At 49.1% G+C, this 27,414-nt stretch overlaps 1 protein-coding gene across 8 annotated transcripts in view; it reads right to left on the bottom strand.

The window, feature by feature from the left end:
• The window catches only part of SUN1 (Sad1 and UNC84 domain containing 1), a 48,541-nt gene extending 23,774 nt beyond the window's left edge, over positions 1-24,767 (bottom strand). For 5 of the 8 annotated variants that reach the window (XM_077140385.1, XM_077140388.1, XM_077140390.1 and 2 more), the window contains exons 1-6: positions 24,007-24,221; positions 12,832-12,928; positions 5,519-5,707; positions 3,861-4,045; positions 2,936-2,962; positions 2,657-2,842 (exon numbers count right to left, since the gene is read on the bottom strand). In XM_077140385.1, the coding sequence (XP_076996500.1) occupies positions 2,657-2,842; positions 2,936-2,962; positions 3,861-4,045; positions 5,519-5,707; positions 12,832-12,908 (664 nt within the window). In that variant the 5' untranslated portion in view covers positions 12,909-12,928; positions 24,007-24,221. Of the gene's footprint in view, positions 1-2,656; positions 2,843-2,935; positions 2,963-3,860; positions 4,046-5,518; positions 5,708-12,831; positions 12,929-16,401; positions 16,584-24,006; positions 24,222-24,685 lie in introns of those variants that run through there. The other 3 variants (XM_077140386.1, XM_077140387.1, XM_077140389.1) reach the window with 3 other exon arrangements.
• Positions 24,768-27,414: the final 2,647 nt, after the last annotated feature.

Below are 27,414 nucleotides of genomic sequence, written 5' to 3'. Positions count from 1 at the left end.
TACACACAGGCTGGCACAAACAGCAAACTATTTTGTCAAGAGGTCATACACAGTCAGCCACACTGGTAATAAAAAACACCAAAATTCCATTTTTCATCCATTGATGGCAAAAATGAAAAAGAATAATATGAAGAACTGTCAAGGGCAGAGGGAAATGGGACACTGGTGCTGCTATGGCAGGAGAGCCATTTGCATCAGCCACGTGGGAAGCTAAACTGTCTGGAGTTGAAACTGCATATTACTTTTAGCACATTACTTTTACTTCTAGTTTATCTACCCTAGAGAAAGACTTGCACAAGGACACATACAGACGTGCACGGAAAGATTCTCAAACACTGTTTTTAATAGTGTACTGACACAAAAAACCTGGATGTTCCTCTAGAAACTGACTACATAAATGGATACAACTGCAAGTGTGATATTAGCCACATAAATTAAAAATGGTAACGTTGAAGTGAAGACAAAAACAAAACTATGTATTTCCGCCGTGCAGGGAAGCAGAAGATTCTGGCAGGAGCCGCCCAACACCGGCTGGGCTGCAGGTGCTGACTATGCACTGCAAAAGAGCTGTGTGAATCTTACGCCATTAAAGAAGTAAACCAGAATTCACATGGAACTACTGTCAGCAGAGGTCCCTTCTAGATGGGAAATGGAGCGGGAGGCAGGCCTTAGTCCATTGACCCGTTTAAAGAGAGTGGACTCAGGTATTATTTATGTAAGTAAAGACAAAAGGAAAGAGAATGTCAGGGTGAGGGGAGTTGAACCCATGCTTGTGAAAACAGCCACACGCTTTCACATATCTGGTTCCAGAACAATCGTGCGCTGTGACTTCTGTCTGCCACGGACGGAGACAGCTTGGGCAGGATGCATGCGCCAGCAAGGCTTTCCAGGGGTGTGGACTCATGGGTGACCTCAATTTTCCTCCTTGTGCATCTGCCACTTTCAAATATGCTTTGATAAAAACGTTTTACTCTCCCGTCATTAGAAAAAAGATTATCTTTGCTCTGAGTAATAAATTAGTATTGATCCTTCAAATCACGTACAGTCTTAAAGAGTAAGGGAGGGGATGAGACGCGAATCCCAGAGCAAATGAAGGCCTAAGTGTTTTCTCCGCAGACACAGCGAAGGCCCAGCAGCCCACAGTGAGCTGTGGACAACATCACAAGCTGAGACAGTGAACAGACACGGCCCTTCTCTGGGCCAGGAAGGAGGCACAGATACGTCTACAGATGCTCCGTTATTTGTAACCATCGTTCTTTGCACAGGTTACCATTTCTTTACCCTCAGAAAAAAGCATTCAACTCGGCAAGAGCTTCCAGTACAGCCGGGAAAGACTACATGGTGTCTCTGTGAGGGCCGCCTACCACGGCAAGACCCAGGGCTACATGCCCAGGCCCCCCTCCGAGCCTCCCACCTCCCAGAAGGTGGCGTGAGCTGTGCAGGGCTGTAGCAGCTGAGCAGAAACATGGGGACAGGGCATCGACACCCACTTAGGAACAGGCTGCAAACCAGGGGGCAGCCAAGGGCCTCCACCTTACAGCCTGACTCCACCTCTCTCCCCTTCTGCTTTCCGACCTGGTTATTTAACAAGAGTCCCAACAACAGTGTAGAAGACACTGCCAGAAACTTCAGCTCCGAGGATGAGACGAAGTCCTGCCCTGTCCTTCACCCAATGCAGCCATGTGAAAACCACTCACTGCGTACAGGCACGCGGGTAAGAGCAGCTGAGGCGCTGGCCTGGCCTCGCCCACCTCACCGTGCACTTCCCTCCAGCACCCTGAGCAGACTGTGGCTTGGACCTGGCAGACAGCCCTCTTCGCTGGTTACCCGACCTTCCCCGACGGCTGCCAGCAGCCAGGTAAGGGGAGGTGGGGGTGGGGCTCTGTAACCCCAAGCCAGCAGTGGCACTAAGCCAAGAAATCAACTGGAGAGGAACCAGGGGTCTGCAGAGCTCAACCCGTCACTGTCCAGGCAAAGGTCCTGCTGGTCCTCAGAGCAGGCACTCAATGGCCTGGGAGGAAGCTGGCAAGGAAGCCCCCAACCTGGCTGGAAAGGCCCAGGCCTACCCTTCTAACACCCATGTGCCTCCTTAGAGCCATGTCCAGGCTGAGTGGAGCCGGCCCCATGGAACCGCACATTCTAAGCTAGGCGGTGGCCCCACCTGCGGCCATTGCAAGCCAGGACTATTCGTGCCCCTATGCAGGACCTGCCCTCAGGGACCCCTCCTCTCTTCCAGCCCCACGCGCCTGCGGAGTGCCCTCCAACGTGAAGTCCCACAGATGATATGCTTGTGGCTCTGGCACTGGAATCAGCCCTCCACAGCAGAGCCTGGCAGGACTCTGCCCTTCTAAGCACAGCTGAGCACCCATGCTGCATGCCTAACACAGCACCACTGAGGTGGAAGGTTTCTTTTTGCTCACCCAAAGTCCAAATTTATAGAAATTCAGATACTTCTAAAACAAAACTCATAAGTTTGAGGCTGAATGGAACAGAGATAATTTTTGGTGTACTCCTTAAACTTGTGAAGGATAGTTTTGAGTTCACGTCTATGACAGAAATGTGTTGTTACTGGGGCCCGTGAAATCAAATCTATAAACGGAAAAGGAAACATCTGGATGGTGACTCTTTTCCCAGCTTTCCGAAGAGCACGACTTACGTTTCTGAGCCCTGTCGCTGGAATAAGCCCTTGCGGACGGGCCGTGGGGCGGGCAGCGCGCGGTGAGGGCGGCCCTGCGCTCGGAGAGCAGGCTGCAGGCGTCGCAGGTGTAGCCGTTGAGAGCCGCTGTCTCTGCTCCTCCGGGGACGCGCGCACCGTTGCCCTGCATGGCAGCCGGGCCACCACCTAGCGTTTCCAAAAGACGGACGGGGCTGGGTTATCATGGTCTGCAGACAGCCAGCTAAGACGCACGCTTTCAAACAGGACTAAAGTAATTACCTTTAAGATCACTGTCATCATCGAGACCTAAAAAAAACACACACACATGTGCTTGTTGTTGAGTCCAACATACCAAAGCAAAACAAACCCTCAGAAAAACATACAGATTACAACTGCTAGCTAGTCCATCAGCATTATGGCACTGGTCAGGATTTACTTCCTAAAATGCCCAGAAGTCATGGAAACTTCTCCAGCATACGCCAGCACGCTGTTTCCAGGTGAAAGCGCGCCTCTGAAAAAAGCACCCCCCCCATTCTCTGACCTAGGGCGGCAGGTGGAAGAAGGAAAATAGGGAAACGATGGATAAAAGCCCATTTTCTCAGTACTCCCATACGACGAGGCAGACGCTGCTTCTGCTGTTTGGAAACTACTCTCACCACCTGAGAGAAACAACAAACATGAAGCCAGTGCCTCCTGGAGGAGCTCATCTGAAGGTCCGAGGCTCCTCCAAAGGCCAGTGAGGCACAAATGAGCCACGCCAGCAGCGCTGCAGCTGCACAGCCGTCCACTCCGTGATGCTTCTTATGACTCAAATACCGTGTCTGCCTGTTGCTTAAAGCTTTCTAGAACTTGAAATTGTACCAGTAAGCGTTTGTTCTGAGTTTAGTTTCAATACATCTTGCAAAGTAATATATTTAGAAAAGGAACTATCAAATTACTACCTGATTACTTAACCCTTCACACTAGAACTCCTGGAGAGTGATACCCACTAGCTTAACCAATTGAAGTCACTTCCAATCTTCCCTACGTGTGAGCTCAGAGAAAGGCTTGACCAGTGAGCGCAGAAGGGGTCACCCAGTCACAACCACCTACTTCCTAGAACAATCTGGGAAATTTCCAAACTGGAGATGAAGTAATCTGAGATTCTTAATTTCAATAAAGGTGCTTGCTCTGAAGATACTGCTCGCATCTCACATGAACTCACCCCAGAAATGGTCCACTTTGGTCTGTTCACGTATCAAAGACTCATCCAGCACAGGAGGTTGCAGAGATGTGCTGCCCTGAAGGCTATGGCAGCTATTCTGGCCAAGAGCTGAGGATGTGACTTTTCCAGACACGTGATTTACAGTAAAAGCTGGTTTGTTTATACTTCTGCGCTGCCTTGCTGTTCTAAAAAGAAAAGAGTAAGAAATAAATTCATAAACTTTTTCTAGTAAACACAAAATTAGATTTTTACTAACATAAAATCTTTGAGAATAAACACACCATTTGTAAGGCAGAGCATTTTCTTACATCTTCTCTGCTGTAATGAAATACCTATTAATCCAGAAAAAGGCCTGGAGTCTAAGAAGTCCCCCTAAAATTATATATACAAAAGAGTTTTCAGAATATTTTGGGCCCCATCACCCAAAAGTGGTTCAGAATCGACCTAAAGATTAAACAGCATATGATTTATCAGTTCAGCCCCCCCCGTTTCTTTACAAATAAGGGTACGCAGGCCCCCACACCACCTTCCAATCATTAGTAAAGGTGGAATGGTGTGAAGTACAGCACAGGCAGGCTGGAACCTGAAATCAAGGCTCATGAATGCTCAACGTGGAGTCGGGCTGCGGGAAGCTCGCCCCTCCAAGGGCACTGGCTGTGCAGGAATGGCACTGAGCAGGAAGGACGTGACCACATGTGCACAGACACGTCTTACATTGGTCAGGATATCACCAGGTGGCGGATAACCAAGGCCTCAGTCTTCCCTCATTACAGCGGGCAGTTCTTCAAGTTCTGTGTGTCTGAATCAATGGGAAGCCCTCAGGGGCCACCATAAACTGCCTGAGTCAGAATCTCTGATGGGGAGGCCAGGAACCTGGGAACGGTGGTGTGTGGGAAGGCACACTGACATCTAACGCGAGTGCTCTGATGGGAGCAACTTCACTATTCCTCTTCCTAGTGGCCTACCCCACTTTGGAAATAAAGAAACTCGTTCTTTTTTAAATTTTTTTACACAGGCGGGCACCGGGAATCGAGCCCCGGTCCTCTGGCATGGCGAGCATTCTTGCCTGCTGAGCCACCATGGCCCGCCCAAGAAACTCATTCTTAAGTGAGCAACACAAAGCAAAGTTGTTACTTTTATTCTTCATATCCGAACAGCATAAAGACGCTGCCATGCTTCTGTGCCTTTCTGGGGAAGAGTGGTAAGTGAACATGGAGGGCTCAGAGATTAAATAAACATGAGACTCACACACATGTGGGAACCACCTAGACTGCGTGTATGTACTGCTGAAGTGCACACTCCAACAAACAGATGTCAATCGCTGACAATGCGGAGCTTATCTGCAATGACAGGTGGCGGCTTTGCTGACTCCTTCCCCCTTCAACAACATTTGGCCAGACAGCTGAAGTTCAGCCCCGCCAGGGCGAGCTGTATCTGTGTTATGGGCTGTCAGCTGTCTCTCTCTATGTTTTAGGGCACAGCAAAGAGAACACAAAGCCCTTAACCTGTGGAACACCAAGGCTGGATCCCCTGTGTGCTCCTACATCACCGTCTGAAGCCATGCCTGTCTGCGCCTAACACACACACACACCCCTCCATTTACAACCAGAAGGGTGTGTGTGTGCAGCTGTAGTTAATACAAGCAAAGCAGTGCTCACCTGGATATCTTGTCCTTGGAGGCAGCCACACTTTGGGTGCAGGTGTCCGCATCCACAGCCTGGCTGCCCTCAGTGGTATACGTTGTAGAGACCAGGCGCAAACTACGGCGAGACATTCTTGGAGATTCGAACACAGGATCCAATTTGTGCTCAGTCTCAAAATTCAGAGCATCTGAAGAATAGCTTGAACTAGAAGGAAAAAGAGCTTGTCAGAGAGAACGTTCACAGCGCCACTCCTCAAACACCCGGCACAACCGAGGACAGAGGTGCAGCCGCCTTACTCCTGGTGGCAGGTGACAATCCGCACCAGGAGTGACAGCGAATGGGCGCATAAAGCAGTCGAGACTTGAGGAAGTGCTCTAAGTCTGCTCTAGCCATTTGCCTTTCAGGTGTATATGCAAAATAATGAATTTCCCAGAGGCCTCGGTATTTAAATCTAGAATTTACCCCCAACTGTTTTAGGACAGGCTAAATTCCTGCGTCACCACCTCCAGGGAAACCGCACCAACACTGCAGACAAATCTGGACTCACTTACTAGTGGACACCAGCCTTGATAAGGCAGTTAAGATGTGACTGCGCTATGAAGTGCCACCCGATAGACCAGCATGTCTGCAAATGAACCAGTAGCGGAATGAAAGGGAAAAACCAACGTGACTATGCAACCCAGGCTGCTCTGCCTACAAGACAAGCCACAGTGAGCTTGTGCAAAGAAAAGTCATTTCCATTACCTTTTCCTGTATTTATCTTAAACGAAAAGATACACCCTTTTTTGTATTGTCAGCAGTATTTTTCAAACCTCAACCCTTTCTGAGCAGGAGCTCCGGGCCTCAGTCCAGGCGCCCTGGTGCCCACACAGGACCCCCATCTGGGCCCTGGCTGTACGGTCTCCTCACCGTACAGGAGCCTACACGTAGAAGAGAATGAACTCATAACCTGGCAGGAAAAATGAACGCAAAGCAAAATGGAGAAGAGAAGTTCCTGGGTCTACCTTGGGGGGAGGCAGCTGTCAAGGGCGCTAGAGGGAGGAGCCAGCTGAGCATGGGCCTGGGCAGCGAGGAGAGCGCAAGGCAGACAGGCAGGCAGAGCTGCGTGCTCATGGCATGGAGCGAAGCGGCTGGCACATCTGGGGCACTTTTTTTGGGGGGGGGGGGCAGGCAGGACACTGAGGAAGCTGGGTGCAGGGAATGCCGGCACTCCATCCCCGTGAGATGGAGGCACCCCCCGAGGCAGGGGAGGAGCACACACTCAGGAGAAAGGACTGGGCCGAAGGTGTAAGAACCCACAGTAACCGAGAAAACTGCATGGGCTTCAGCACACTTCCTTCTGCATTACACTTTATGTTATAAGAATATTCTCAGAATCATATTCTCCAGAAACTTATTAGATCTAAGACACTAGAAAATATGGTCAATGAGTTACTTAAGTTAAAAATCAAGTCATTGGGCAGGCCATGGTGACTCAGTGGCAGAGATCTCGCCTGCCATGCTGGAGACCCGGATTCGATTCCCGGTGCCTGCCCATGAAAAAAAAAATCAAATGCATTTGATGCCTCACATGTAACTTAAAGTACAAAGATCTATGCAAGCTATCACGGAAAAATCTCTAAGATGGACTACGAAATGGGAAAATACATTAGTCTCATCCTGTTTAGGTTAAACCACAAAATAAAGCCATGTATTCCCCTACACAGCTAGATATAGGAAGGCTTAGAGAGTATCTGGAAGGCTCTCTTTAAACGAACAACGATGGTCACCCTGGGGTTGGAAAGTGGGGCCCAGGATACTTGTACTTCCAGCTGGACTGGACTGGCCATGAGGCAGAGGATGAGGAGTGAGAGGCTAAGTTCCAGGGCTGGGCCCCAACTCCTAAGTGTTCAGTCCCAGTTCCACCAGGAAGCATCTGACAACATGGGCAAGTCACGCCATCTGGTGTGAGCCACTCACCTGACCGACGAGCTGACTGCAAAGGCCTGTGCCGATGCAGACGCCGTGTGACTTCCTCAGTGACACGGTGTGGGTGCCCTCAGTGGTGCATTAAGTGGGGAGGGGACCGCCAGCCCTCGGCTGTGGCATTAAGTGGGGAGGGGACCGCCAGCCCTCGGCGGTGGCATTAAGTGGGGAGGCGACCGCCAGCCCTCGGCGGTGGCATTAAGTGGGGAGGGGACCGCCAGCCCTCGGCGGTGGCATTAAGTGGGGAGGGGACCGCCAGCCCTCGGCGGTGGCATTAAGTGGGGAGGGGACCGCCAGCCCTCGGCGGTGGCATTAAGTGGGGAGGGGACCGCCAGCCCTCGGCGGTGGCATTAAGTGGGGAGGGGACCGCCAGCCCTTGGTGGTGGTAGCATTAAATCACTCTCTCACTTTTTCTACAAAATGTTTGGGGAGGGGGGTACAAAATTAAACTGAGGGCTACACTCAATTCAGGATTAGAGAGAATTAAGTGACTTAACCGAGATAGTAAAACAAAGACCCTAAAGACAAACTGTAAGATCTAAATCTTAAGAGTGTGAGGTTTTACTTTATTTCTTATTAGTAATGCGTTGTTATTGTTATTCATTGTTCTTTTTTTAAATGACTATTTAGGTGCACTTTTTACGAAAAGAATGAAAAAAAATTGTCCACAACTGAAAATAAGAACCAATACCAAATCAGGTGGCAATAAATCACTAGCAGGACCCTTCCAACATGAAAAAGTTAGAATGGCCATGGCCTAAACACCCCTAAAGAGAGGAATGGAAAGATCAAAGGTGATGGTGGAGTTATACGGAGAAGACAGGATTTAACAAATGGATATGAATGCTGAATCATTAAATTGATATCTCTTTTACTCTCCAGTATCTTAGAGCAGCTAGAATTAAAACCTAAAATTGCGGAATTGTCACCCATGCCAAACTCTGAAATATGTTCTACAACTAATTGTGGTGCTATTTTGAAACTTACTGCTTTATTTGTATATATGTTATTTTTCACAAAAAAGAAAAAAAGTGATGATAAAAATATTTCTCCCTTCTAGCCTCTGGAGCAGCTAGAAGGAAAAATCTGAGAGGATCGTATGGTAGCTCATAACAAACTCTGGAATCTGTCCTGTAACTACTTGCTGAAGAGTGCTTCGAAAACGATTGCTTTTTTCTTTCTTTGCTTTGCATATATGTTATATTATACAATAAAAAAAGTTGAAAAAAAAAAAAGTCCTATGACACTCACAGAACTCCAAACCACTACAAGTGTAAAGCGTAAACATAAATACATATACATATTCTTAAGTATATTCATATATATAAAATATTCTGGTAAAAATGTCATTAAGTTAAAGAAGGGTAGTATTCTGATGTTGGAACTAAGTGATTTTCCATTCTGCAATGGAATGATTGCAGAATGCCTGCAGAGAAATAAGCAACAGTTACGATAAACACTTGCAATATCAGAGAGGTGAGAGCCCCTTAAGGATCAATCAGATAGGTGACTGAGGAGATTTAAAAATGAGATGTAATTAGGGCACAGAACCAGGAAAGCCTGACTTACTTATATAATAAAACAGTAAAAATCTAATGAAGTAAAATAATATGATCAATATTAAGCACAATCAATTATACTGACAAAGCCCCAGTATAGGCAATTAATAGATTTTGAAATGTTCACTTAGTAGCAAGTAAGAAGGCTTAAATCTGTGGGTGACAGTTCAAGAGTGGGTGCAGAATAATCTAATTCAACCCATCGGTACAGCTCATTTGAACAACTGAAACACAGGGAGCACAGAATAAGAAAGAGGTCCTTTAATCCTGTATAGATTATTGTAATGCCTGGAAACATCCTAGAGTATATTAAGCAGACAATCAAAAAATATTGGCAAAGTCCCCTGAGGATGGGGAGAAAGACTATGGAATTATTAAACCTTACCATCAGGGAATCCCCTGATACTGTGTCAAACTTTAAGGACACCCAAATCAATAGGCCATGCCCTGATCACGAGGCTCACTCTTGTGAAGCTCATGTAGGTAGCGGAGAAGGTTAGATTACCTATCGGCATGCCTAAGGGTTACTTCTGGAGGGCCTCTGTGGTTGCTCAGATGTGGCCTCAGTCTCTCTAAGCCCAACTCTGCAAGTGAAATCACTGCCCTTCCCCCTAGGTGGGACATGACATCCAGGGGTGAAAGTCTCCTGGGAAACTGGAAATGTGGGAAATGACTCCCAGGGATGAATCTAGACCTGGCACCGTGGGATCAACAATTCCATCCTGACCAAAAGGGGGAAAAGAAGTGTAATTAATAAAGTATCAGTGACAGACAGAGTTCAAATAGAGTCGAGAGGCTACTCTGGAGGTTGCTACCTGTCATAACCTGCCAACCCCCAACCAGAACCACTCAAGCCAATCCTAAAGAACACCTAGGGCAAGATATAAGATTCCACAAGGGTTCCAGGCACTGGAGGAACTCTCCAGAAACCTACAACCTCCACATGGGTCCCTGGTCTAGATAAGCCCTGAAACCTATCCCAGCCTCTCCAGAACATCAGAAAGTTCCATCTCCCTACCCCATATTAGTGATAGACTCTTTCAATATCCAAAATTTAGAATTGCCATAGCCCAAACAACCCCAATGAGAGGTATGGAAAGATCAAAGGTGTTGGTGGAATTATACATAGAAGATAGGATTTAAGAAATGAATATGAATGCTGAATCATTAAATTGATATCTCTTTTAGTCTCCAGTATTTTAGATCAACTAGAAGTAAAAACCTAAAATTGTGGAACTGTAACCCACATCAAAGTCTGAAATATGCTCTACAACTAATTGTGGTGCTGGGCTTGGAAATTTATAGCTTTTTTGTATATATGTTATTGTTCACGAAATGAAGAAGAAAAAAAAGTTGATTGTGATGATAAAAAAACATTTAAGCCCTCTAGCCTTCTATGTTCTGGAGCAGATAGAAGTAAAAATCTGAGAGAATGGTATGGTAGCCCATGGCAAACTCGGATCTGTCCTGTAACCACTTTTTGAAGAGTGCTTTGAAAACTATTGTTTTTTAAATTTCTTTGCTTTGTATATATGTTATACTACACAATAAAAAATATTTAAAGAAAAAAAACAGTGGGTGCAGAGCCTGAATGATGACTGCATTCAAATGCTCACAGGCCAGGAGCTTCTTTGGGAGGCTCATGCTAAGATGCCTGTGCCCCAAGCCAGCCCCACAGGTGAGCCCACTGCCCTTCCCCCACTGGCTCAAGCATCGAGGGATGGAGAAGGCCTTCTCAATCAAAAGGGGGAAGAGAAATGAGAAAAGATAGTTTCACAGGCTGGGAGGTTTCGGATGGAGCCGAGAGGTTACCCCGGAGCTCACTCTTGTGCACTATTTGGGTAGCCCTTCTCAGTTTTTGGTGTAAAGAGACAGGAGCCCAGGGAACCTGACCACTTGAAACGGAACCAAACACTGCCCCTGTTCTCTCCTAGACTCCAGAGAGAAGTTCCTGAAACTGCCGAACTGTAATCCAGTGGCCTGGGTTCTTGAAGATGACTGAATAACTGTGGAGCTTTTGAGGTGTGTCTGTGTAATTGTGAAAACTTTGTGACTGAGTTTCCCTTTGTTCAATGTATAGACAGATGAATAAGAAAAAAAAAAGACAAAAAATAAATAAGTAATGGAGGGAGGGGAGTTTTTGGGTGTTCTTTTCACTTAAACAAAAAACAAAAAACTTTTTTTCTTTTAAATAAATAATCACCAGCAGGGAGCAGGCCATAATCTGCAGGCCAAACACACCCAACTGGGTTCCTGCCCACGCCAGCCCAGAGTGACCAGGAGGAGTGTGGGCAACGCGGGCCTCAGCGCCCCGCTCTGCAGCTTTCCCACCTGAGTTCCGAGGCTGCAGCTCCGAGCCTCACACTCTGACCCCTGCTCGCCCGCCACCCAGGCCGCTCGCGGCTGCAGTTCTCCCGCCTCATGGGGATTCCAGTCTTCTCCCTCTGCCTGTGTGACCTTTTCAACCATGCCCCGGGCACTACAATCAGGGGACAAACCTCTAAGCCCAGCTCACAGCTCTCTTCTGCAAGGTAGAGACTCATGTCACCTGCTACTAGAGCATATTCTTCCAACCACCTGCGCCTCCCGTGGTCCCTATTGCCCAAGCAGAGATGAGGGTCTCCTCCTTCCCTCCTGTGCTTCCCTCAATAGCAAGGCCCTTCAATTTTCCTCCGGAATCTCTTTCAAACTATGTTCATCTTCTCCCCACAACACCCTGCCTTGGCGCTGACCTGGTCGTCTTTGCGTCTTCAGCAGCCCCCGAAACAAGGCTTGGCTCACCCTCACGCCGCCCCACCCTCCTATTGCAGAATGCCCACCGTCATTGTTTTCTGCTCACACCTCCAACCGAAGGGGGTGATTTTCCTGAAATTAGCAGAGTTGCTTTCCCATTGTAGAGATCCAGATACATGCATTTTATTAAAATTATATTCAAAAAAGGTTATAAAATCTAAAAATAAATTACCAAGAATGACTGTTCTTATGCTCACAGTACAGATGAAGGAACAGTTAAACTGGAGTGGGTCCACTCACTTCACCCCACAACACTACAGGACTCTAAAAGTGTGCCATTATCAGGAGGAACAATAAAAACTGAAATTATTAAACACGAGATCAGAGGAATACTGTTAAAAAGCATTTTTCATAAGACAACTTCCAATTTTCTTACAGTTTTATCCTACAGAGGATAACCCATTAGGGAGAAATTCATGGGCGTTTTCCTTGTGTGCCTTAAACAACTTGCCAGGGAGCTCAACGTTTTTCTTGGTTGCAATGAAATGCCAATTTAACAGCATATTTTCCTTTGGCATTAACCCATAATTTTAGGAGACTTCAGTTTCATTTCAACCATCCTGTCTATCTGATAAACCGTAAATGTAAACTGTCAATCAGCAACTTTTCAAACTCAACCTTTAAGCTTCAGTATATCAGAATATAAATAAAAACAGAAAACTTAGTGTCTGACAAAAGTCAAGCTCTGGAAATCATAGGCATCCTCAAAATTTCTCCTCTAAAAAGGTAAATTTTCTAGGTTACTTCTGTTAACTTTAAAACACCAACCCATTAATGGAAATCACAAAATCCTAGCGGTCACCACAAAACTCCTCTCAGGTGGTGTCCGAAGGAGCAATTCCTTGAGGTGGCTCACCACCGTCGTGAGGACCAAGGGCTCAGAAGTGCACACTCACAGTCACTGCACACCTCCGAGGCGACCAGCAGTGCAGAGGCCCAGAGCGTCTTCCCCGCCAGCGCTGCGCTCCCTTCACCCCGCAGCATGAGGACTGTCTGCCCGCGCCCACTCACCTGAGTGCATACGTGTAGCCAGTGTTCTCTGGCACACACTGAGGAGGGGTGTACAGGTGGAGCCGAGAAAAGTCCATGTTGACGATCTCAGATCATACTGCAGAGGTGGAGAAAAAGCAATGCAGGGTGTTGACAAGGGTTAGCGAGGACACTGAGACGCCCCCTCTGCCAGCTCCAGCTCGCGCGTGGCATGAGACAGACCCAGACACTGCGATTCGGAGCTCTGAGGCCACAAGGCCAGGCCCATGCATTTTTAAAAAGGGAGGCGAGTTATCTCAGGGTCTCAACTCCACAGGCACTGCTGCTGCCCTGAGCCTCTAAAACAGCACATTCTAACAAAAGCAGCAGGGGAAGCCCTAGTGTGACTGACTCAGAATTGTGAAAACGGACCACTTCCAAAAACACACACTGAAAGTTACTCAGCCTATTTGAAATTAATTTTAAAACTCATTTAGATGTCACAATGCTCTCATTTTTAGTTTTCTGTGGTTGTCAACCAAAACGGTAGGAATCCTCACCCCTGTCAGTGGGATCCTCAGGCTCTCCAGGATGCACAAGTGGTAAGGAGCCGCTCAGAGTCAGGAAGCAGACTATGGGGCGAGTGAGACGCTGGCAGGTGCCTGAGACCTTGTTGACACTTTGCCTTTTCCCCAAAAGAAAACACTGATTTTCTTTTTAACCAAACCTGCTGTATATACTGTTTCTCAGGCTGACATTTAGATTTCTTCCGCACTGACTCAAACTATCCTCTGGCTAAATATATTCACAATACACATATCCAAATTAAAAAAAAACATTCCTCATAGTAGTGACATGAATCAGCAGTTGCTAAAAAATACAAGGGAGATAAAACTAAAAATAAAAGATGCCTGGGGCAAAACACTTATATATAAATGACTGAATTGCATAAACTAAACCAAGAGTACTTCAATTCACTATTTTTTACAGAAATGGTCCAAATAGTCTTTTTAAAATTAACTACCTAGAGAAACAGAGACCATTGTTTATATCTGAAAATTTACCACACCTACAGATTTCAAAAAACACAGACTTCTTACATTTTAAAAAACATTTTAAAACACTTCCATTCTTTTCAAGAACACCTATCTCCTCAGTTCACACCCAGCAGGTACAATTCATACTTGTGTGCGTTCTATGCTAACACAGACAAACACTTCTTGCAAATAAAGTTAACTTTGATTATATAATTTGTGTGCAGTTAAAGACTTTAGTTCCCTCTATAAGAGGTGAATGGTAAATAAAATTATAGGGTGAGATAAAGGAAAATAAAGTTTCAAGCAGACAATATGAAATGGTACGTGGAAAGCACTGCCTGGCAGATGTTGAAGGCTCAGATGCCAGACAGAAGTATCTGACAGAATAAAGCTACACAGCCTATGCTTTAAGTTAATTTATTTTTCCTTTTGCACTGGCAATCCCTGCGGTGGGAGATTTCCTTACCCCTGCCCTAAATAAAGTCTCTGCTCAGGCTCAGGGCCAGGGGTCAAAGCACTGCCTGGGCCCCACTGACGTGGCTCAGGGTGCCCACCGACGAAAGCTGACACGGACAACCAGAGGAGGCTGGCTCCAGCACAGCCAGAACGCGGGGAAGGGGTACAAGGACAGCACTTCCGAAACACGGCTTCCGCTGCCGCCGCGGCCCCTGAGGGCAGATCAGGCGCAGCGGCGCCTCCCTGCTCATGCCCCGCCCCAGGGATCCTAGAACCAGTCTGTCTCAGACACTCACGGAGACGGGATCTGCACCCATCATCCAAAGAGGATTCAAACGAGCAGAAAAACAGACTGAAACATTTTCAAAGACATCAGAACAGCATGGAAAAGCAATCGCTCGCTACTTCACAGACAAATGTCCCGCCTTTCTTGACCCTCCCGGCTCAGGATTAAGCTGGCGTGCCGGGCAGGAGCTCAAAGTCCCAGCTCGGGCCACAGGGTGCTGCGCCTCCGAGGCTGGTCCACTCTGCTGACCCATGGACCTGGGTAAGGAGCCAAGGCAGGCTGCTGTGGGAGGGACAGCCCCCGTCCCCAGCACCACGACAGAGAGCACGGATGGATGCGGGAGGAACCAGCAGCCACGTAGAGCATGTGCCATGGGTGGTGGTGAGCCAGGAGTGTCACCTCCGAGGCAGTGCTTTCTTTTTAATATTTACATTACATGGAAATGAGGAAAATATAAAATGCAGTTTTTGTTCTTGAATGCTTTAATCAAAAGCTAGATTTCAGTCTTACCAGTATAACTTCAATCTTTACTACTGAAAACATCAGTACTAATCTACCAATGATGTACAAAACATAACATTAAGTCTCAAAAGTTACATGTCAAATGGGGTTAAACAGAGAGCAAAAAAATTATACTTCAAGCAACTGGCACAAACCAAAGGAACACAACAAAACTCCCATGGTTCTTAATAAAATTAGTCCACCTTCCCTTAGGCCCACCACCCGCTGCAAAGGGCCGCCAGAAGGCGAGCCGGTGAGGATCACGGTCTCAGCCACTTGACCAAACTGACCCAGGCATAGACTGAGCGGAAGGGCAGCGTGCCCCATGTGGGGCCTCTGATGTAGGAGGAGGGTGGCCTGTGGGATCTCAGTCCTGCAGGGGTATCCGGACGCCCCCACACTGCAGATTCTGAGAAATCAGGACTGCCCTGCCTCCCCAGGCCTCTTGCCCCCAGCCCCGTCCCCATAGGCCCTTTGCGCCCCCCCACCCCCCCAGCAGGCCTCTTATCTCACCCAAACCTATCCCACCCCATGGCTGGTGCTGTGCTTTAACTCTGTCCTTTAACCAGGAAGGAGGGGCTATTTTCAAATGCAGCTCAACTACACTCTAGCACTTTATTTATCATTTCCATTGCAAACAGTAATTACCTCTTTAAAAACAAATGCCGAGGTTCCCTTTAAAAATTAGTCCTAAATCCTAACATGGTTACTTTCACTAGATCTTAATCCTATTAAGACTAAATAACATGGAGACAAATACATTAGTTATTTTGCCTAAAGACTTTTTAAAAAGAATCATTAATTAACTGGGACAGAAATAAATGTTTTCCAAAGATCAGCCCAAAGTAATTACTTCTACAAATAATAAAGAGGAATTGCCATTACATCTCTAATTTCATTTTGATAAAGCAAACCATTAGTTTACAAACAACTGAGGATTTAGACTGAAGAATCCTTAAAATGAACAACATTTTAAAAATAACTAAAAAGATAATGACAAATGGAACATAAGATGAACTGGATCTGACAATGGGAGAGAAAATGCCCCAAAGGACCTTACTGGGACTTGTGAAAAAAATTGACTATAGGCTACAGGGTTTCTATCAGCATTAGGAGTCTTGGACTTAGCACTACACTTCAAGTGGATACATACGTGAACATCGCTGTTCATAGGAAAAGTATTATGCATGCACAGAGCATGTTTGCAGCCTCCTCTCAAATACTGAGAAAACTGATAAACAGATACATAGATACACTGATGGACTGAGAGTGACACAGCAAGTGTGGCAAGTGTTAAAACTGGTGGATCTGTGTATCTGGAGGGATAGATACCTGCTGGAGTTCTCTATATGAGTTTCGCATTATTTTTGCTACTGTCTTTTCTTTTTTTTTTTCTGTATGGGTAGGCACCAGGAATTGAACCCAGGTCTCTGGCATGGCAAGTGAGAATTCTGGCACTCAGCCACTGTTGCATCACCCGCAACTGTCTTTTAAGTTTGAAATTATTTCAAAATAAAAGTTTACCAAAAAAAATGAATTATTTACAAGAATCAGAAATAAATGATATAACCTAAAAAAGATTTGAAAAGAACTTTATAGAAAGCTGCATATTATGTATGTGTACATATATATTTTATACACACATATATACTTAACTAAACATTTTCTAAAACTTCTGGAAAAATACCACACTACACTTAATGGTAAATTGTGGAAATGGGACTTCTACTTTTCACTTAATCCATTCTGTACTGTTTGCATTTTTTTTTAAATAAAAGGTTTTCACTTTATGATTTATATCAGTCCAATAAAAGCAGTCCTCATGTGTGAGGCAGCGTCACGTGACAAAACTGAGCCCAGGCCCTGCAGCGTCCGAGCTGTATGAGTCGGGAGCACAGCGTGAGCCCCAGGGTGGGCCTAGTGGCCTGGGCAGTCCCTGGGCGGTCCGAGCTGCAAGGAGGGCAGGGGTTGGCACATTTGCCGCTGGTGGCCTGGCACCTGTGGAAACCTCCAGAACAGCCTCAGCAGCAGCAGCAAGTCTGCTGAGAGAGCCTCCAGCCCAGACAGTGCCATTCTGCTAACAACCAAAGAGGAAGAGGTGTGCGCTGGACGGATTTGTTTACAGCAGGAAAACAGGAGTTTCAAAGAAAATCCCGACGTCCACATGAAGACACACGAGCCAAGGATAAGGAGAGTGCTCGACAGCCTTCTCGTCAAAACCCCACTTCCTCTTGCAGTGATGTTTATCACGGTGTTTCAGCAAAAACCCATGGTCAAATTATTCTGCATGTGTTAGGCTAAAGGGTCTTTCTTATTAGAAAAAGAAACAGAGTATATCACCTCACTGCATTTTCTTCAAACCTCCAGTGCACTAAATATCCTGGTAACTAAAGAAGCTAGAAGGGGTGCCCGCAACAAGGCCAGCTCTTTCGGAAAGACTGGTGGACAGCACACTACGCTGGGGAAGGGGCTTTTACTACCCGCCCAGGGTTGCCCCCACGGCATTCACGGCGCCCCTCCCTAACGCTGGGTGCAGCACACTGCAATTTCTGTCCAGCTCTGCCAGTCTGAGAGGAGGAGAGCTGACTGCTACCATCTGTGTTTAATTCCCAATGACTTAAAACATCCTTTCACGTCTCTAAGTTGTCTGTATTTCTGATCCTACTGAGGGAGGTGTTCTCTCACTACTGCTCGAGAGGACCACGACACAGTCAGGTGTGACCCCGGTGTGACAGGCCTGAACACATACATACTGTCTATACAAACACGTATCAATGTGTGGTTCCCTGCCCGTCATCGAGCGTGGCTGGGGGTGAGTCAGGCCACGCCGCCCAACCTCCCCGAGTTTCAGGTCTTGTTTAGAAAGGCCTTCCAGGAGGGCATCAATAGCCTGTGGTGTGCGCTACCCTTTCCTGGTTTGGTTTTTACATTTCAAGCCATTTGTAGTTACCTGATCCATCTGTAATTTAAGTTTGTCTATACTGAGACAGGCATCGGTTTTCTTGTCCCTTGAGCATTTCCACCTGGATCACCCACAAGTAACTTAAATTCAACATGCGCAAACCAAACTTGTCCTTTCAGCCCAGGAACCTGCCCCTCCGCCCACGTTTCTCAGTAAGGGCCCCAAAGCCTTTGCCACTCCATCAGTGGCACCCACCCACCCTCCCTCTACCTTGGCCTCCATCTCCTGCCTGGCATCCAGCAGGGCACCTGAGTAGTTTCTTTAGCTACCCCCGGCCCCTCCCGGAGAAAACTACCAGAAGGACCAACCTGGGCGAAACTGACTCCCTTTAAGGCCATCCCGGGCTCCCGCGGAGAGGCTGGAGGCAAGCTTCTGGGCACAGGGGCTTCCAGCCTGAAGGACATGGGGCTGCAGATCACCCCTTCCCCACTTCCACCCCCCAGCCCTCCTAATTGGTTCATTGCCACCCCCACCCCCCGGCCTACTCCACCCCAAACTCTGAGGTAGCATTCTGGGAAGTCAGCTGCCGATTTTAGGGCTCCCTGAATTCATCACCTACAGTGGGATGGAATGACGAATGACGAATGAGCGTCCTCTACAGCAAGACCCTGAGCTCTGTGAGGTAGGGGCTGCGCTTACTCTCCTCAGGATCTAAACCCACCCGTGAGGCCACGAGCACTTTGCACGGCCCTGCCAGAGCGGGAGAACTCATTTCTTGGCACCCCTTCCACTTGGGCATGAAGCTTCCTCACCAATCTCGGCTCCTTGTCTCCAGGCACCCGGAGGAAAATCACGCCCCAAGTGAAATAAGAATTTAGGGAGGGAGTAAGGTCACGTGCCCTTGGTCTTTCTCTATTCTTTCTCTTCATGGATTTAAAACACTTCTTACATTTCCTTATCTGTCAGAGGACTGTGGCAGCTCTGTTTCGGTCCTCAATTGGGAACAGTTAGGAATAGCAATTACAAGATTTTATTGGTAATGTAAACATAAACAGTTAATCCACACAATTTCTACATCTTCCTTTTAATGCTTCGTCCTCTAAATATGAAGCAGCAGGCTAAGGGTGACTATTTACAAGTTTAAAGGTTTGTACCATAAAGAGCAAGGAAAGAAATCATTAAATTGATCAGTTTTTCATATTCTAGATACAGCGCACACCTTCTAATAATATTAATTAAAAATAAAGATAAACAGAATGACTAAGATCAAAACAAAGCAACCAGACAAAGCCTGCTTTGTTTTCAAACTAAACATACCCCAGGGGAGAGCCCCTCTCACATCCCACTGAGAATCGTGATTGCCTTTCCAGTACTCAAGTTGGTTAACTGCTGTTTCATTCTGCACAAACGTCATGTAGATTGCATCTCCTAAACTGAAATTCCCAATCTACGACTGTTGGCTGATCTCCTAAACTGAAATTCCCAATCTACGACTGTTGGCTGTGTGCAAAGCCCCAACCTGACAAGCATGCTTAATTATAGACATACAATTAAGAACTGCAGAACCAAGTGACAAACAAGTAACTAACTGAAGTATAAGCAATTATAATATCTGGTTAAGCAATAATGATAAGCAGCAGCATGTTCTGTATTTTTCACCTCCCCGCTGCTAGTTTCCTCTGGCCCATGAAAGTGAACTATGGCAAACACAGGTCTTGTCTCCTCTATGTGAAAGTCAAGGGGGGGAGCAATCCAGCAGTAATGAGCTGCCAGTGAAGGACAGCTGGGAGAAGGAAAGGAGCGCCTGCTCTCAGCCAGGCAGGTAAAGCTGAATGCCCTGACTGGAGCCTCTGGGGTCCAGTGGGGGCTAGAAGCCCACCACTGGGCCATGCGGCACCCCCAGTCTACCCTCTGAACCCAGAGCTCAGGATACTCAACCAGAATCGTGGGTGGGTCTTCCGTCCTGTCCTGCAGTTTTCTGGTCACTCGCCTCACCTTGAAGCGAGTAGGTCAGCGCTGGAGTTACACCCTGAAGGCCAGCGACACTCTGTGTCACCATTTCTACTATTACCAAAATTTGCTGCTTGGCATTTACTGTAAGCAAATTCAAACTGACTTTATTTTCAAGTTCTGGAAATGCTATAAAACTGGCTAGTCAGGAGACCATTGGATCATGGTAAATTTGGGACCAGGAAACACTGTTTATGAGCTGAAAACACACACCATTCAATACTATTCTTTTAAAATAGGTCACCCATGAATTTCCAGTTAAAAAGCCATGTGTTCGACACAGATGTTAGCTTCCACTCTTCCAGATACTCCTCTTAAAACGGTGGATATATTTTAAGACATATATATCCATAAGAACAAAAAAAAAGGAAAAGACAGCAGTAAGAAAATCTTGGACACTACAAAGCAAATGGATGAAGAAAAACTGAACTGGCAGACCAAAAAAAGTTGAACCATTTCGATGGGGAATGCTGAAAAATAATCCAGTTTTCATCACAGAACCTCATGGAACCCCCAAAAGGCTCAAGAATTAGTGGCTCTTGTTTACCTGTGGAAATGAACATGAAGGATGGAGCCAAATACAGAAGAGAAGAAACCCGTGCTCAAAGTCTGTTTAAGAAGCAGTTCAACAAAACCACGAGATCATCTCAAGAGAGGCAGAAAAAGCAGCCAACCAAACCCTCTCATGATAAAAACATTCCATGAACTAGGAGGAGGAGGAGGAGCCCCTCAACATGATAAAGGGCATGCAAGAAAAACCCACAGCTCACACCAACTTCAGCGGTAAAAGACTGAAAGCACTCCCCCAAGACCGGGAACGAGACAAGGATGCTCACTCTTGCCACCGCTATACAACACTGCACTGAAGTTCTGGCAAGAGAAAGGCATCCGAATGTGAAAGGAAGAAGTAAGATTATCTCTATTCGCAGATGACATGATTTTACATAGAGACAATCCTAAAGAATCCACCAACAAAAAATCTAGTAGAGCTAATAAAAACAAATTCAGCAAAGTTGCAGGGTACAAGATCAACCTGCAGAAACCCGTTGTGCTGTTATACACTAGCAATGATTAACTCAAACATGGAATTAAGAAAATAATGCCATTTACAAGAACATCAAAAAGAATAAAATACTTAGGAACATATTTAACCAAGGAGGTGGAAGACTCACACAATGAAGACTACAGAATGTTACTGAAAGAAGTTAAGAAAGACCTAAATAAATGGAAAGACATCCCATCTCTGTGCACTGGAAGACTTACACTGTTAAGATGTCAACACTACCCAAAGAGATTTACAGATTGAACTCATTCCTTACCAAAATCCCAATGATCTTTTGGCGGACATGGAAAAGCCAAACCTGAGACTCATACGCACTTGCAAGGGACCCTGAATAGTCAAAACAATCCTGAAAAAGAGCAACAATATTTGAGGATTATACTTCCTGATTTCAAAATTTATAAAGACAGGAAAATCCAAACGGCGTGGCATTAGCATAAGGATGGACACGGAGGTAGAGAACCCTGGAACAGAAATGGGGGTCCAGACATACACCCATATATTCATGGTCAACAAGGGTGTCCAGACCATTCCATGGGGAAAAAACAGTTTTCTCAAGAGACGGTGCTGGGACAACTGGACAGCCACATGTCAAACAACGAAGTTGTTGTACTCTTACCTCATACCACACACAAAAACTAACTTACACGGCTCAAAGAGCTGCAAGAGCTAAGCTATAAAACTCTTGGGGGGGGGTAGAACACTTCACGGCTTTGAACTTGGCAATAGTTTCTTAGATATGACTAAATGCAACAAAAGAAAAAATAAATTGGATTAATCAAAATTAAAAATATTTGTGAAAAGGACAATCAGAAGAGTGAAGTGACCCACAGAATGAGAGAAAACATTAACAAATCATCTATGTGGTAAGGGCCTAGTATCCAGAATACTAAAGAACGCGTACAGCTCAACGAAAAAAAAGGACAAACAACCCAATTTAAAAACTGGCAAAGGACATGAGTAGACATTTCTCCCAAGAAGAGATACACATGGCCAACAAGCACAAGAGAAGATGCTCAGTATCATCACAGAAAAGCAAAGCAAATCTATAAGGAGAAACCACTTCACATTCAGTAGGACGGCCAGGATCAAAAATGTGGAAAACAGCAAGTGTTGGAGACAATTCAGAGACGATGTGGAGAAATGGAACATGTGTGCACTGCTGGCGGAAAAGTAAAACGGTTCAGCTGCTATGCAAATCTCTTTGGTGGTGCCTCCAGAAGTTAAATTCAGAACTACCATATGATCACAAATCCACTCCTAGGTATATTCCCAAAAGAGCAGTTGTTCAAACAAAAACTTGTACACCAGTGGTCATAGCAGCACTGGTCACAACAGCCAGAAAGAACCGATCCAGATGTCCATCGGCAGACAATGGATACACAGAATGCGGCCTGTCAGGGCAATGGAAGAGTGCCCAGCTGTAAAGAATGGAGTTCTGATACACACCACAACATGGGGCACCCTTGAGAACATGCTAAGTGAAAGACGTCAGCCACAAAGACTATTTATATGAAATATCCCAAACAGGCAAATTCAGAGACAGAAAGCAGATTAGTGGTTACCAGGGCCTGGGGACTGGGCAGATGGGGAGTGAGTGTCCATGGGGTTGAGGCTTGTTTGGGATGACGATAAAGTTCTGAAACTAGACGGTGGTGATGGCTGCACAGCAGTGTGAGCGCACTAAATATCAGTGAATTGTACGCTTCAATGTTATGTGTACTTTACCCCCCCCACACACAAAACCACCTCAAATAAAGAGGAAAATGTTAGCCACCATGTACCACCCCCTTTTGCCCTTCCCCAAACAAGACTGGAGGGTCAACAGAGAGGACAGGAGGGAGGCACAGTGATGCAGGCTGCACCACTGCTTCCCCAGGGCCCACTCTTTCACTCACTCCCACAATGAGGTAGGATCGGAAAGCCTTTCTCTGGAAATCTAAAAAGCCTAAGAAAAAGGCCCCAAAGATAATGACACTGGAGATTCCTCAAGGAAACCCAAACAGCCCTACCACCCTCCAGTGATGGGACCAAGGAGAGCACAGAATGCCGGGTCTGCAGTGTCCTGTGGCCACCTGACATCTGGGGACAGACAGAGGCCAAGCAAAGCAGAATGAGAAGACACTGCGCTTAGGAAATAAGACCATGCTGCTGCTTTTAAACTTTTAGAGAACAGAAAAACAGAGTTCTGAGAAATTTAAAATGACACCCAAAATAAAATACTAAATGGATGAACTGAAAGAAAGACTGAGAAAATCTCCTGGAAAGTGCAGCAAAAAGACAAGGAAGAGTAAGAAAATTAGAAAAGTGGTCCAAGTGGTTCAGCATCCACATGCAGAGAAGAGAAAAAAACTAAGAAAAAAGAATTATCAAATAAATAATTTGCGGAAACCAGAACTAAAGATTTTGAATATCAAAATGGGTGAAAACAGACCAAAGTAGTGGTACTTCCGAACACAGAAGATTCAGGGGGTGACAAGAGATGTTACAGAAGCTGAAGTCAGAGCAACCCTGGGAGCTGAGCAGAAAACAGAGCAATGCTTGCTAAATTTAGCAGTTTCTCACCCGACCTCTCTGGCCAGGCTTACCACTGACCGATGAGGGGACACTAAAGACACTGTCGGAAACGCAGAGCCCCCACGCCTCACGCCCCGCCCGCCCGGAGGAGCAGGGCACTACCAAGGTGCGAGCAGAGCCGGCACGGTTTTAGCTCCGTGCGTGGTGGGCCCCGCCGCGGCGGGCGGCTCGTCTGAGGGTCACAGAGCCAGTGTCCGGCCCCACCTCGGACGTGGAGGGGCGGCCTCACGGTGCCGCGCTCGGGCAACACCAGGAGGGCCAGCCGGAGGGCTTCCAGTGTCAAAGGCACGTCAGGGCGAGCCGTCCTCGGCTCTCTGAGACTAGCGCGGGTGGGGTGCGGGCGCGCCCCGAACGCTAAGCCAGGGTACCCCTCCGGATAAATGCTCACCAGAGTAGCAGAACTCCTCTCGCTTTGCTGCACGCCAAAGACCGCGCCGTGCACAGCCTCCTCCCTGCCAGCTCCTGCGCCGCGCGAGCCACCCACCGCGTACGGGAGGAGCAGGTGCGCGCCGCCTCCTCCGGGCAGGCCGCCCAGCCGCGCGCCCGGGAGCGAAGCGCAAACAAGTGGCGAGGTCACTGCGCGCCCGTCTGGGCTGCTGGTTCCTGCAATTCCGAAAGAGAAACCCAAGTTTCCGACGGCAGGGACTGCAGGAGGCGGGATTCCGAAAGCGCCGCGCTGCCGGCTACGGCCCCAACAGCCGCGGGGAGCCTCGGGCGGCCCCGCTGGGGGTCAACCGCTGGCCCGCCGCACCCGGGGAGGGGTCCAGGGCCCGGAGGAGTCGCCGGGGTCGCCACGGGTCCCAGGCCCGGGAGGGCCGCCCGGCCTCTCCCGGAGGGGCGCGGAGGCTGCGTGCAGTGCGCAGAGGCCACCAGGGTGCAGGCCCTGAAGCGCCCACGGGCCGGGAGAACGGACCGGTCGGGAGCGCGCGGCGGGCCCGGGCGGCGACCGTTGGGAGCCCGGGAGGCCCGGGAGGCCTGTCTCCCGCGCCCCCGCCGTTCCCGGGGTCTCCTCGCCGCCCCCGGCCGCAGCCTGCAGATAGAGGAGCCCGACCAGCCCGAGAACTCACCTGCCCTCGCGCCGCCGCCGCCGCCGCCGCCGCCGCCGCCCGAGGCCTCCTCGGTGCCACAGGCACGGCCCACAGAGATGACCGTGCGCGCGCCAGCCAATCGCGCGCCAGAGCCGGGGCAGGGGGCGGGACCAACGTGACTTCCCACCACTCCCAAGCGCTCCCCCAAAGCCTCCCCGGCCAATGGCGAAGCGGCCTGTGGGAGGGGCACTCGGCCAATTGCACACCCCTCTCGGGTCGAGAGGCGGAACCAACGTGCATTCCGACCATTCCGGAGAAGGACAAAGTCAGCCTCTTGACCAATGGTGAGGCAGTCTGCGTGGGGCTCAGCCAATCGCACTCGCGGAGCCCGTGAGGCCGGAGGGCGTGGGGCGGACCCGGGCCGCGGCGGGGAGGGGGCGGCCGGGCCTGCTGGGGGTGTGGTGGAGGTGGGGTCCGCGAGCCTCCCGGACCCCCGACCCCTCCTGGGCTCCGGCCTCCTCGCGACCTCCCGGGCACCCCGCAGCCCCTGGGGTGAGCCCCAGTTCCCGCCTTGGGCGCCTCCGCTCTGCGCATGCCAGACCTCGGCTGGTCGCCCCGCCCCGTCCACCTGCCGCTCCCAGAAGCCGCGTCCCACGGGCCCACGGCCCCCCATGGGCCGCGCAGCCCCTCACAGCCACTCACGGCCCCCCACGGGCCCCGCAGCCACTCACGGCCTCCCACGCCCCCTGACGGACCCCGCGGCCCCCGCAGCTCCCCACGGCCCCCCACAGCCTCACCCGGTCTCCCACGGGCCCCGCAGCCCCCCACTGCTCCCCACGGACCTCCACAGCCCCCCACGGTCCTCTGCAGCCCCCACAGCTCCTTACGGCCCCCATGGCCCCTCGCATTCTCCACAGGTCCCCCATGGCCCCCACTATCCCAGATGACTCGGGCCCGCGCTCCCCAGCTGGGGACCTGGAGACTGCGGCGCTCAGGGCAGGGCCCCCACTTGGGCAGGGGGCCGCCGTGTCCCTGGCAGCAACCAAGAGAGCGAAGGAGGGTCCTAAGGAGGAGATAGGGCACGGGAGAACCAGCCTCAGGGCGGCCCACCCAGCGCCCCGAGGCCCGGGAGACCCTCAGCTCTGGCCTTCTGGCCGGGGCGGGACAGCCTCTGAGCAGACCCGGGTGGAAGCTTCCGGACTGTGGGCAAGTCAGCTGCCCCAGCATTCACCTAGCCGGTGGGTTCCACCGGCTCCGGCCCGAATCCGGTGGTCTGAACTGCTTGGGCAGGTCTGGCCGTTGAAACTGGTTCCGGGTTCTGGGCCTGCAAGCCGCCTCCCCAGCGTCCACCCGCTGCACATCCCCAGGTCCAGGCGCCCGGATGCTGCCTCCACAGCCTTCTCCCCGGTGGGGGCCCCCGGACACACCTGTCCTCTGCCCACAGGGCACCAGCAGCTGGAGGAGATGGGAGTAACCATGCACGCGTGTGCACGCATGTGCGCGCGTGGTGGTGAGAGGGTGGGAAGAGCTGACTGGGCGGCTATGCGCCCATTTTTGAGTTCGGGGCGTCTGTGACACCTCCTGGGCCTGGAGTGGGGGTTCTCACGCATGGCTTCCTCGCCTGTGACTAAGGACACTACCGGTGCCTGAAAGCAGTGGGGATTTATTCCCTCGGTCCTGGAGGAGGCCAGGAGGCGGACAGCTGGCCCCCGGGCGGCCTTGGGGCGGAGGCTCCTGGCCTGAGCTGGCCTTCCCCAGGCTGCCATTCCTCAGCTCCCCCTCGAACCACGCGTCCTTGCATCGCCGCCCAGTCAGCCAGTGAGCCAGGTTCTCTGGGGCCCAGGACTACAGCTGAGAGCCAGGAGCCCTTGAACCTCTGCAGCCCGGTTTTATTTTTTGCATAGCTGTGCCAATGAATTGTTTTGAGTTTGAATTTGATGTTTTCAAAGCAAGGATTGTGATTTGGGGATCGAGTTACATATCAGCAGCGAGGACGTCTTCTCATGAAAACATTCTTGTGATTAGCTGACTTTGTAGACACATATTAAGCATTCTGGATCTTAAACTTACGTGAACAGTTTTGGAGAAAAATAGAAAGAAAAATTGGATAATTTCAAAGTGCTGCTCAACTCTTTGATTCTGTCAGCTCTGTGATGCTAATTAATGGGACACTTTGTAGATTCTCAGCGTCACCTTTGTTAGGGACTTTGCTGTAGTTTAATTTAGCTCCTCTAGCAGGTAACCGGTTACTAGTGAAAATTGTAGCCAAACTAACTGGTTAGACGTGTCTTGGAAACACTCAGAGCATGAGCAATGCGGGAATGTTGTGACTGCACATCCCTCTCCACCTGCTCGCCGTGGACAGGCCCACATGCTCGATGCACGCTGGGCAGTCGGGAAGTGCTGCGACATGGCTCTCTGCTGGGGCTTGTGTGGCTGGGGAGGTGCACGTGTGGCCGCTGCAGGAGTAGAAGCACACTCTAATGGCCAGGTCACAGGAGCCGGGACCCACTCCTGTTCTCCCAGAGCTGATGCTGGACGCCGCAGGCACCGCTGGGCCACTGTGCGTGGCCTTTCCGCCGTGCCCGCCCTCTGCAGATCCTCCCCTGCAGATCCTCCTCTGCAGGTCCTCCCCTATAGGTCCTCCCTGCAGGCCCTCCCCCACAGATCCTCCCCCTACAGGTCCTCCCCCACAGATCCTCCCCCTACAGGTCCTCCCCTGCAGATCCTCCTCTGCAGGTCCTCCCTGCAGGCCCTCCCCCGCAGAT

Source organism: Tamandua tetradactyla, chromosome 23 (genome assembly GCF_023851605.1).
Source record: "Tamandua tetradactyla isolate mTamTet1 chromosome 23, mTamTet1.pri, whole genome shotgun sequence".
NCBI classification, from domain to species: Eukaryota; Metazoa; Chordata; class Mammalia; order Pilosa; family Myrmecophagidae; genus Tamandua; species Tamandua tetradactyla.
Note: the sequence above shows the minus strand (reverse complement) of the source record. Positions and strands in the feature narration are given on the sequence as shown.